A 12,387-nucleotide genomic window follows, 5' to 3' on the forward strand; every position below is an offset into this window, starting at 1 on the left:
CGTAAATTTTTGAAATTGCCGTTTTGGGCCTGTAGGTCAAATTGATCTATTATGGGCCTGTTAGTTCTTGACAGCTAAAAATTGGTTCAACTGCATCGTCACGCTGACTGAAAAAATTTATAAAGTCTGTTTCCAACTTTACTACAGGTCAACTCATTGAAAATTAGAAATATGGAGGAATTATGTACGTAAAACGTAAAATTGATACTATTTTTTTTATTAGGTTATTTCAAAAAGTTTGAAATATTGTAATATTTTTCTAGCAGAAAACTTTTATAGTCATACAAATGCTATGGCTAGTGTAAGAAAGCAAATTTTAAAATTTTGTTGTCAGGCAAATATTATATATTTAAGATAATAAGTTTTATAAGTTTTCGTCTTTATTAAATTTTATATCAAGTAAACTGTCCAAACAAATTGAAACAGAGGAACTAATTTTTTAAACACTCAATAGCAAAGAAAGACCAATTATCCATCGTCCACCAACTACTAGCCAACATTCCAAAAATATCACCATGATTCCTTCCTATTTTTCTTCTTAAGTTCTGTGCCCCTCTTGGTCTTTACAACTTCAATTAAACTTTGAACAGCCTCTCTTGTTTTTCTCTTCCTTTCTTTGAGACGGTTAAACCACGGAGTTAATTCATACAAAAGAATCAATTTTTGATGGTTTGACAACGGCGTTAATTCAGATTAAAGAATAAATGTCAGATTTTGCAGGAAAATATACAAGCACGTGTAATCTAAAAAGTCCTTCTATTGTCTTTACTCTAAAAATTCGATCTATCCTTTTTGTTATATTTTGGTGTTATGTAGATAAATTTCATGCTAACAATAAATTCAGCAATCTAATATTAGCACGTTAAAATTAAAGTGAAGTGTATATGGAATACACATGTGGCGAAGCTAGCTGTCTGATGGGTGCCTACGACTGAGCGATACTTGGATCCTTGTGCATCAGAATTTGACATGTCTAAGTACAAGCTGAATTTTGCAATTTATTTATGAAATTAAAAGAAATGGAGTAATCATCAAGGTACGATTATATGATTTAAGTTTTGTGAATTAGTTTCACTAAAGTTAATTAGGAGAAGATCAATACAATTCAGTCAGGTAAAGATTTATTCCCATCGGATGTTTATACCAGATCATATCAACTTATCATGGTTAAGTAATATAATGAATAAGAATATCAACTAATCATAATAAAAGGAGAAAAGTTCTACCTACAAACACATGTATTGAATATTGGTCATTTAATTACATAGTAATGTTTTTAAGGAAACTGGCAAGCAATGTTAGCACAACGAAATATCCTCTATTTTTTTGGTTAAAAGGATATAATATGTAATAACATAAACTAATTAGTGTCAGTTACAATATGTAGTACGATATTCGCGTCTACAAATAAAGAGTAATCTATTGCTACATTAATGTTATTACAAACCATTATTTTTCTTTTATTGGTAAACATCGGAGTAACTACCAAAAAATTTCTATCCACTTCAGTCCACTTCCCTGCTTCCTTCACTAGCTTGTCCGTGACTCTATTTGCTTCTCTGAAGACGTGGTTTACTGGTGGACGGGCCAGTGCTACCAGGAGTGATCACCTGCATTCACATATCAAATTGTCAAAAATTAGGTTATCTCTATTGATACAATTAATTGCCTGAGCAGAATCCATTATTTGTTATCGCCATCTTTAGCCCCTGCATCAATGCTATTAATTCACAGTGTAGTATGTTAGTACAGGTTATTTTTTCCATGAAGCCATTACTTAGTCCCCCCTGCTATTCCTGATAACCCCGCCCAGGCCTCCCACCAGTCCATTTTGAAGGGTTTCACCATCAGTGTTGAGTTTGTAGTGGTCCCTTTTAGGGGTGTGCCATTTGATCTGAATGACCAAGTCAGTTTTTCCTGACATCCTCCTGCTACATGAATGTACTCTATGGCTTTGGCTTTTAATAATAAGCCAAAGGAAATATTTGATCTTACTAGGAACTTTCCTAGCCCATATCCAATTGAAGCCCCCTTCCTGGTCATTTTCCTGATTGGACATTCGAAATTAGAGCAAATATACGACAACCCACAGTATAAATACAACGAAGCAACATTACAAGAGACAAAAGGCCTAATTTTAGAGACCTGTTATTGTTACTTTATTATTAAAAGTTGATAGCTATATAAATATCATGGTCATACAAAGCTTTTGCCCCTTGAACTTGCTTAACCACACATTTCAAAAGTCTTCTCCTTCCCCCTTAATAGATTACCAAAAATTTCCGAGAAAGAAATTAAAAGCACATAAATCTTGGCCCGAGGTAGGTTAACCATCTATGTTTTAGACTTGAGAAAAATAATGCAATGAATCTGAACCGTCAGCTACCTGCCCAATTACATTTAATGAAACTCTTAAATTTAGTTATTAATACTACCTGGCCGACGACTTCTTGTTCTTTTCTTATCCGAAATCTCATTTTATTCTTAAAAATCCTTTTTGCGGTTCTGAGAATTTTCTGCCGGATGGATGAGTCAATCATAAATTTAATAGTATTTGGAGTTGTATCATGGACGACATTATTTTTATTAACAAGAAAAATATTTCCAAATCGTTCTTTTGATTTTTGCAACCGTTTGGTTTCCACAGTTCATGCAATTTTAGCAGTAACATTAGCTTCTATTTCTGTTCAAGATTGGAGTGGCCCTATTAGTCCTTTGGCTTCAAGATCTACTACCAAGCAGGTATTTTGTATTGGAATTTTTTTCTTGATAATATTTTCAAGTCTTGCTCTAATGGTGATGTTTGAAAAAACTGAACAGATGAGGGCAATAGCAGTGAGTGTAGCCTATCTTATTTATGATTTTGTATGCTGTCTATTTGACAAGCAAGTGAAGATTGATAACTTAATTCATCATTTGGTTAGTGCTGTTGGACTTGGAGCTGGGCTTTACTATGAATGGGCAAGTAAAATCCTCTTCTTTTTTTGTTTTTTGTTTTTTGTTTTTTTGGTAATAAGATCCTTTTTTTGGCCTATTAAAATACATCTAAATACAAAATGTTTAAATCCTCACTTTTAACTATGAAAAGTTTTGTAATATGCAGTGTGGTTCAGAAATGGTAGCAGCATTGTGGTTGACAGAGATTTCCAGTCCATTCTTACACTTGAGGGAGATTCTCAAAGAGCTTGGATACAAAGACACTGACCTTAATCTTGCTGCTGATGTTAGTTTCTCGACTTCTAATTTATTCTCTTTCCAATTTAAAGATATTTTTTTCCCTTGATTTCATTTTATTTGATACTATTAGTTTAGTGAAACAGAGTTAAGTTATTAACTTATAAGACACCAATCTAGATCTTGCAGTTGATATTAGCTTCTCAAGTTCTAATTTATCTACTTTATTTCCACTATAAAGAAATTTTGTTGAACTGGATAATGGATTTAAAATGATATATAGCAGTAGAAAATATTAAGTTGCAGTTGAATTTTTTAGTTAGATAAAATACCACGTGAGAAGGGGAACCTTGGTGTAACTGGTAAAGTTGTTGTCATGTGATCAGGAGGTCATGTGTTCGAGCCATGGAAACAATCTTTTGCAGAAATATAGGGTAAAGCTGCATACAATAGATCCTTGTAGTGCGGCTCTGCTACAGACCCCGCGCGTAGCAGAAGTTTAGTGCACCGGGCTGCCCTATATAAAATACTATGTGAAAGCTTAAAATTTGTAATTGTACAGAGTAATTATTATCAATGGAATGACATCCAATATGTATGTAATCACTAAGCCATGATAATCGCTTTAATTTGCAGGTTTTATTTGCAGTAATTTTCAGCTGTGCTAGGATGGTAGGAGGGCCATATCTAACCTATGTGACTCTTTCAGCTGATAATCCAATCCTCATTAAGGTAATTACAAGTGCTTCTATAATTATGGCGTAATCACAATTTCTTTTAAAACAAAAGCTAATTTTAAAATAACAAATTGGTGACATAATTTTTCTATGATTTTCCAGGCCATGGCTTTTGGACTGCAACTTGTTAGTGCTTTTTGGTTCTATAAAATTGCTAGGATGATCATGTACAAATTCTCTAGGAGAACTAAAGCAAAAACTGTTCCTTCAAATATGTAATTTTGCTGATAATTTGTATCATAGAGCAAATCAAATTCTTCTGTATCAAACATTCATAACTTTTGAGGAGAAACAGATTCATCCCTTTCCCTTACACTGCCATGAATAAAAGGATAGAATAGAAAAAAAATGGAAGGTCTGTTTTCAAATAGCTAAAACACTATAGGTGACTTATTTCGATCTGTCTACGACTTGGTCGGTATAGTTACTCAATACCTAGCCAAAATAGTAGTTACCCAATAAAATTGTATAGGTGCACGCCAATTGAATCGAACAACGGTTAGCAATTAAATATTAATGATAAAGCATCAAAGCTGGAATGTCAAATAAGTGGAAATGAGCTAAATTTGAGCAGAGTAATATGAACTATGTCAATGAATGAGCGGGTCAATGTTTCTTGGTAAAAATAGCACGGTATAACTAATTTTCGGATTAGTCATTTAGAAATAGCCAGCGTTTACTAAGTCAATGAAAAATAGCCACTATTTTGCTGCAACAGAGATTGATCCAGCATAATATATTGGAGTTCGGTGCACCTGTGTATGAATTCCAGCATATTATGCTGGACCAGTATTCTTTGCTGGCTCTAGTATAATAATCCTGGAGACTGGAGCACTAGTGCTCCAAATTCTACTATATTATGCTGGACCGGTATACTTGCTGGAACTCCAGTATAATATGCTGGAGTTCAAGTATACTTATGCTGGAACTCCAGCATAATACACTGGCGTATTTTCCGGGTTTTGAACAGTGTTTTTGCTCAGATTTATCTTTACATGAAAAGTGGCTAAATTTCGATTACTTTTGAAATTGAGCTATTTTTGAACGACTAGTTGTAAATCTGACTATTTTTGAATTTCACCCTATTTCTTGGACTGAAATATGTTAGGTTAAGATGGGCTAAGCGTTAGTTCACGGTCCAACCCTTCAAAATATAACCAAGTTTTTTCATTTCTAATAATTTGTTTAGTTAACCTATTTATTACTATTAATTTTTAAAAATATTATATGATTAATTTGCCATTTCTTAATTAAACAAAATAGTACAATAGAAAATAAAAGATAAGAGCAACGAGATAATAAGAAACAAAAACAGATAGGAGAGCAGAGTAAGCAAACCAACATGACGGCGGCACCGGGCCGATGGTGGAAGCTGTTCAGTTCCCAACTAAAACTGTGAACTACTGTACAGTTAAAGTTGGTTGTAATTAGCGTTAATTGTAGTTAGTCAGTATGTTAGTATATTAGTTATATGTGGGGCCCAGTGGCTAAGTTATTCATGTATATAATATGTCTCTCTTTTCATTTTTACATAAGAAAGAAAAACATTTTTCTCTCATCTGCCAATATCTCCCTCTCGAGTTCATCTTTCATCTCAGATCCAATCTCAATTACTTGCTGAATCTGGAGATTGAGCTCAGCTTTATCAAGCTCCGAGAAACAGAAAAAATATTTACGATTTCCTTTTAATAACGTGATATCCGTATTCGAAATATTAAATATTTTTAATTCTCACATCATCTTTAAGGAACTACGATAAAATTTGAAATTAGGTCAACTTATTTCTCACAGACATTTTCCTGAAACTATAATTTTGAAATCAGGTCAAACTTATTAATTTAATGGAATCATTGGTGAGCATAATCTACTATAACATTACTTCACCAGTACTCAAATGTCACATTCTAACAAATGCAAGTTTTTTTCTTTTCGAGTTGTAGAGCTAGAAATGAATTCTAAAGAATATGCGTCGAGATTAGTACCTAATTAATATGACCTACAGAACTGTTTCTTAATTCCTTTTTCAATATTTTTAAATGGTTAATCTACCAAGATTAATTGCGTAAAGTTTAAGCATGTTTTCTACAATTAAGTATACTGCTCTAAGATTTTGTGCTAATGTTAGTGAAACTCTTGAATTGAGTTACTAATACTACTCGCCAACTTTCTTGTTTTTTCTTAACAGGAATCTCATATATCTGTTTCTTATATTATTTATTTTTATTCTAAGAAAAAACATTTTTGCTGTTCTGGGAATTTGCTGCTAGATGGATGAGTCTATCATAAATTTGGTAGTTGTATCATGGACAACATTATTTTTATTAACTAGAAAAATATTTCCCAATCGTTCTTTTGACTTCTGCAACCGTTTGGTTTCCACTGTTCATGCAATTTTAGCAGTAATATTAGCTTCTATTTCTGTTCAAGATTGGAGTTCTCCAGTCTGTCATCTGTGTTAGGACCGAAATAAATCATGTGTCATGTGAAATAGCGAAAGCTAGAAAAGCAATACTTGAACGACGATAAATCAGATAACAAAAGAGAAATATACCAAAAGAGATACAAACATTTAACGTGGTTCGGCCAATTGACCTACGTCCACGGGCAGAGATGAGCAATCCAATGTAATAAAAGAGAGTACAAAAATATTGAGAGAGCAACCTCACGAAGAGACAAACACAAGTGACACACTAACACTTGTCCCGTAAAGTTCTCCCTCTAAACACGATTCTCAAACCACCGCATATGGCTACATTGTGGATGCTACTGAATAAGAAAGAAGAGTCCTGAAGTGCAAACCTTTTCTTACCAGAAAAAGGACTAGCCAAATATGGGAGATTCATGTTTCCTTCTAAGAAATAGGAAAACCCTTTCCTTCAAGAAATAAGGAAAACCAAATATGGTAAGAAAATCAAGACAACACCTACCACTTTGGCTTCAAGATCTTCTCCCAAGCAGGTAATATTATATTGGTATTTTTTGTTTTCATTTTTCTTAAGAAAATAGCAAAGTTAACTCTATTTTAAATTTTTAATGGTGATGCTGACAAATATTAAACAGATTAGGGCAATGGCAGTGACATTGGCCTATCTTATTTATGATTTTGTATGTTGCCTTTTCGACAAGCAAGTGAAGATTGACAACTTAATTCATCATTTGGTGAGTTGTTGTTGGTCTTGTAGCTTCGCTTGCCTATGAATGGGTAAGTTAGATCATCCTTTCGTTTTGGTTTCAATTTCAATATTTGTTCTTGTTTTCTTAATTTTTCGCTTCGCTTTCTTGTTATCTTGCTGATATTATTGCTTGATGTTACTGTTTCTTTTTGCATTTTTTCTTGAGTCGATGATCTATCGGAAACAACCTCTCTACCTTCTCAAGGTAGGGGTAAAGTCTGCCTACACGCTGCTCTCCCCATACTCCACCTATGAGAATACACTGAGTTTTTGTTGTTTTCTTAATTTGAGTTTACCTTAAAAAAAAAATTAACACTGTTGGTCATCTAGAGGATAATTAAAGGTAAGAATCTGTAAAAAGTAAAATTAATATTATGAAAATGAGGCAAGTTATATGTTACAACACAATAAATACACTAGTAGTGTAAATAAAATGTGGATTGACAGTGTATATATTAGTTAAATCTTCCTTATAACTAAGAATTGTTTGTGACATGCAGTGTGATTCAGAAATTATAGCAGCATTATTGTTGACAGAGATTTCCAGTCCATTCATACACTTGAGGAAGATTCTCAAAGAGCTTGGATGCAAAGACACGGACCTTAATCTTACTGCTGATGTTAGCTTTTTGAGTTCTAATTTATTTTCTTTCCAATTTAAAGGGAATTAAATTATGTCATTGATTTTGTTTTATATGATATTAATAATTCTGATCTTAAATTGATCTCTTTTGCAGGTATTATTTGCAGTTATTTTCAGCAGTGCTAGGATGATGGGGGGGGGGGGGGATATCTTACCTTTATGACTCTTTCTGCTGATAATCCAATCCTTATTAAGGTAATTAATTTCATGGATTTCAATTATTATAGAATACACAATTTCTTTTATTTAACAAAAGTCGACTTTAAACCAAATCTTGCACCTTTATAGTGCATGAATAGTGTTGCACCAATCAACACCAAATTTGATTTATTATTATTTTTTTTTTATTTTTTTGGACTTTTAATTTATCATATATTGTGTATATAATTAGTTTTTATATTAAGATCTTTATAATTTTAATTTTATATCCTATTTTTTGATATATTATTTTTTGTATATATTATATTTATATAAAATTATAAGTTAATTTTATTATTATTATAATCATATACAAAGAAATATAACCATTATTTAAAAATGAAAAATGAAAATGTAAGATATCTAATGTTGCTAAAAATGAAAAGTGAAAACTAAAATTTAAAAAAGAAAATTAAAAAGAAAAGAGGTGCAAGATTAACAAAAGAAAGTTGAATTAAGGATAAAGATGCGCATTTCACACTTCGTAATGCATATATCGAGCATTTATGGGAGAATAGAGGCGAAAGTTAAATATTTATGTGGTACTTAAATTAAATTTGACTATGATGTAATATTTATTTAATTATCTTTTATCAATGATTTTACTTTTAGTTGATTTATCCTTTAAAATAAATTTGTAATAAATGATTATATAAGTGGTGAATGTGAATTATATATGATGAATATGGAATAAAGAAAAAAGATAGAATTTGTTTGAGGAAAATAAAAACTAAAATTTAAATAGAAGATAATAATATAATATAGAAGAGAGAGAAGAAATATTCTTTTTTAATATAAAAAATGATAATGATTGGAGTAAATTTGGTGTTACACCATTTTGATGTGAAATTTGGTGTTAAGGTTGGAGATGATCTTAGGTATCAAACACTGGCGTTTGAAGAGAAACAATGTCATTCCTTTCCATTACATTCCTAAGAGATTAACAAAAAGACTTTCGATATCTTTGTCATTTCTTTGCATGCTCAAAACTAGGTAAGAATGCATGGATAACTCCAGAACTATGCTCTCAGCCACCACTTTCAATGAATTTCTTTCTCTCCTTATAATTCGGGCCTCGTTTTTCACTGAAATTTCACTCGTATTGCTTGTTTGATTTTGCTCTAGTCATATGTATGACTCATGCTTCTTTAGGTTCTTTAAATTCCATGGATGATATAACTTTAGAAATTAATGCAGTCAATTATGTTTCTCCTAGTAAGTTTTAGTTAGCTACCTATCATTTGTTTTAGAATTCTTCTGGTAGATTATTTGTGGCAGACAGGAAGGACTTTGTATAGTTGCAGCCTGATTTGGAAATGGAAAATGTTGAATGTGCCTTTGAAATAGTGTATGGGTCAAAATCTATCTTTAGAATACTTTAAGTCAAAATGGTATTAGTAAAATATTCTCAGGTCGCCACGTGTCAAAGTGATCTAAGAAACAGTGAAGGTCATGGTCGAAGAGTCAGCAAGGACTAAAGTCGAGGAGTCGTCAAAGATCGAGGCCAAGGTCGAATACCTTTGGTAGAGCTATAACGACTAGTTTTAAGATAGGACACTAAAGAGAATATTCTAGTGAATATTATCTGGATTTGTACTATTAGGATTTTTAAGAACATGTTCCCTATAAATAGAAAGAGACACAATGATAGGGGACATGAGATATTTATTTGTAAAATATACTTTGACTTTGAAGAGAGAATCTGATCTTATTGCAAGCCTACAAAAATAACTTTTTCATTAAGATTCTTATCCACACTTTTTCACTGGATTCGAGAAAAACTCGGATATTCAAAGGCTTGTCCATCATTCATCATTGTCAGAAATATTCATTGATTTCATCCTTTCTCGGGTGACTCGTTCGTTCTACTTACATAAATGTCATTTATTGCTATTTATCACTATTTATGGCTACATTACTTCTGTTTGGCTTCTTAAATATTAATTATTGTATACTGTCATAGCTTTTTGAATAGATCTACGTGCTATTTGTCACGCTGCTGAGACTTCGTCTTTAGGATGCTATTATTAACCAAGATTAATAAATTAAGTTAGTTGAACCAAGATCTATATTTTTGGTCAAACAATTAGGAGATCTAATGCTAGAGTGAAGTTAAAATCCGTATTTTGTGTTGAATTTTTAATCTATGAGGACTCTTTTTCTTGAACAAAGGAAAAAAGACTCCTAAAAGGAATAAATCTCTTTCATATGCCTTATCGTTTTCTTGAAAGAGAAGTTTTGCACTTCGATAAATTGATATTTTCTTCTCAAACAAACAAACAACAACAATAACATTCACAATGTAGTCATTAAAAGAGTTTTGTTTAAGAGGAGATTATTCTTTCAATAATTATTTTTATTAGCTTTATCTGTAGGTCAATTGACCAAACCACTTTAAATAATAGTCTGATTTGATATATTTCTTTTATGCTGGATTATCGTATCAAAAGTTCTCTTTGTTAGCTTCACATGCACCATGTTTCGATCCCAACAAAACGCACTTCAATTCAATCATGCTTATTGGAATCAACTTAAGTATTCATTATTTTTAAACTTAGAATTTTTTAAATTTTGTTGTTCAGCGTCCCCTGATAGCATATGATTAGTGGTGGTAAGGCTGGTGTAGTATCTCAATGTAACGATCCGGCCAGTCGTTTCATGAGTTACCGCTCTGTTTCCCCCATTTCTGCTTCTTTATGTCTTGTTTAGATGTATTATGTGGTATCGGGTTAGTTGATAGGGGTCCGGAGTGGTTTTGGAGAGGTTTGAGACACTTAGTCTCTTTTGAGTAAGCTTAAGTTGGAAAAGTCAATCGGACGTTGACTTATGTGAAAAAGTGCTCAGATGTGAATTTTGATGGTTCAGATAGTTTCGTTAGGTGATTTGGGACTTAAGAGCGTAATCGGAATGTAATTTGGAGGTCCGTGGTAGATTTAGGCTTGAATTGGCGAAGTTGTAATTTTGGCGCTTTCCGGTTGGTAGTGAAAATTTTGATATCGGGGTCGGAATGGAATTCCAAAAATTGGATCAGGTCCGTTGTGTCATTTGTGACGTGTGTGCAAAATTTCAGGTCATTCAGAGGTGGTATGATAGACTTTTTGGCCGTTTGCGAAATTCAGAAGTTTTGGAAATCTTAGGCTTGAATCCGAGGGTGTTTTGATGATTCGATATTGTTTGGAGTGTTCTGAAGGTTGGTATAAGTTTGAATAGTATAATGCGACTTGTTCGTACTTTTGATTGAGGTCCTAGGGGCCTCGGGATGATTTCGGATAGTTAATGGGAAGTTTGGAAATTTGTTGGAGTAGCTCCAGCTGCTGAGTTTTCTGTCATAACCGCACCTGCGGATTGGGGACCGCATGTGCGGGCCCGCAGAAGTGCAAGGGGGGTGTGGATGCGCAAATGGGCGAGAGGCAGATGCAGATGTTTGAGCGCACCTACAATAGCGCAGGTGCGGGATTTTGATCGCAGGTGCGGTTAAGTGAATTCTGCAGATGTGCACCTGGGACCGCAAGTGCGAGATTTCGACTGCAGAAGCGGTTTAGCTGGGGCAGAACATATAAATTTAGCCCTTCGTGATTTTTAGTGGTTTTTCACCATTTTCATGCGGGTTTGAGCTTGGGAGAGCAATTTGAAGAGAGAATTCAAGAGGGTTTCGTGGAGGTACGATTTTTGGACCCTAAACTTATTTCTAGGATGGTTTTTGACTGATTAAGCTTGAAATCTATGGAAATTAGTAGCTAAAAAATTGAGGGTTTAGGGCTTGGAAATTGGAGACCTTAATCTAGGGATTTGGGGGGTCATTTGTGGTCGTTTTTTATTATTCTTGGTATGAACTCGTAAGAGTGTAAGAATTCTAGTTTTGTAAATTTTATCGGAATTCGAGGTGTGGGCCCGGGGGTCAAGTTTGACCAATTTCGGGATTTGTGATGTAATTAGATTATTTTTGAGTGGGCTTTGTTCCCTTAGCATATATTGATGTTATGGTTCTGATTTTGGTTTGATTCAGGGCAATTGGAGGCAGAATCGAGAGGAAAAGGCGTCGCAGGCTAGAGTTTGGCTTGGCTTGAGGTAAGTAACGCTTCCAAACTTGGTTCTGAGTGTTCGAAACTCCAAACTATGTGTTCTATAATTACTATTGAGGTGACGCAATACCAAGTGACGGGCGAGTGGGCGTGCACCATGAGAAATGTGGCCTGGATCATTTCGTGGCACCGCTTAGTGACTCTTTTATGCTGATATCTGTGTTGTAATTATGTGATTAAGTTAATGAGTTGCAAATCATGCTAATCATCATGTTAAGACTTCACGCCAACACTGTTGAGACCCGAGAGGTTGTTTCTTGCTGTCATGTCTTTAACTTCATTTATATTCTATACTCAGTCCTGTTCATACATATTATATCATGTCTTAGTCTCGATTATTACTATTTGACATATCATATCATTGTTCGGGCTTGTATCAT

The 12,387-nt window shown here is 33.5% G+C and overlaps 1 protein-coding gene, 1 long non-coding RNA gene and 1 pseudogene across 4 annotated transcripts; 2 read left to right on the forward strand and 1 right to left on the reverse strand.

Moving 5' to 3' along the window:
• Positions 1-1,197: 1,197 nt before the first annotated feature.
• On the reverse strand, positions 1,198-2,088 carry LOC138889192 (uncharacterized). Its single transcript, XR_011407004.1, has 2 exons — positions 1,751-2,088; positions 1,198-1,610 (listed from the first exon to the last, which is right to left on the reverse strand). It is a non-coding gene; the product is annotated as an uncharacterized lncRNA (long non-coding RNA).
• A 140-nt stretch (positions 2,089-2,228) lies between these two features.
• Positions 2,229-4,224, forward strand: LOC104236159 (uncharacterized). 3 transcript variants are annotated; one of them, XM_070172360.1, is made up of 6 exons: positions 2,229-2,321; positions 2,648-2,742; positions 2,821-2,961; positions 3,104-3,223; positions 3,811-3,906; positions 4,014-4,224. In XM_070172360.1, the coding sequence occupies exons 3-6, from the start codon at positions 2,821-2,823 to the stop codon at positions 4,128-4,130; spliced, it is 474 nt and encodes a 157-aa protein (XP_070028461.1). In that variant the 5' UTR covers positions 2,229-2,321; positions 2,648-2,742; the 3' UTR covers positions 4,131-4,224. The 3 variants fall into 3 exon arrangements, with proteins under 3 accessions (XP_070028461.1, XP_070028460.1, XP_009788339.1); XM_009790037.2 differs by lacking the exon at positions 2,229-2,321 and having other exon boundaries at positions 2,344-2,742; XM_070172359.1 differs by lacking the exon at positions 2,229-2,321 and having other exon boundaries at positions 2,337-2,961.
• Positions 4,225-6,178: 1,954 nt separating this feature from the next.
• LOC104236160 (uncharacterized) lies at positions 6,179-9,403 on the forward strand (annotated as a pseudogene).
• Positions 9,404-12,387: the final 2,984 nt, after the last annotated feature.

This window comes from Nicotiana sylvestris, chromosome 4 (assembly GCF_000393655.2).
Source record: "Nicotiana sylvestris chromosome 4, ASM39365v2, whole genome shotgun sequence".
Lineage (NCBI taxonomy): Eukaryota > Viridiplantae > Streptophyta > Magnoliopsida > Solanales > Solanaceae > Nicotiana > Nicotiana sylvestris.

What these genes read in the sequence shown, in the direction of transcription:
- LOC104236159 (XM_070172359.1), top strand. Translation starts at nt 2,365, where the DNA reads ATGAATCTGAACCGTCAGCTACCTGCCCAATTACATTTAATGAAACTC. An exon ending in CTGGGCTTTACTATGAATGG is followed by an intron (nt 2,962 to 3,103) that starts GCAAGTAAAATC and finishes TGTAATATGCAG; the next exon opens with TGTGGTTCAGAAATGGTAGC. An exon ending in ATAATCCAATCCTCATTAAG is followed by an intron (nt 3,907 to 4,013) that starts GTAATTACAAGT and finishes ATGATTTTCCAG; the next exon opens with GCCATGGCTTTTGGACTGCA.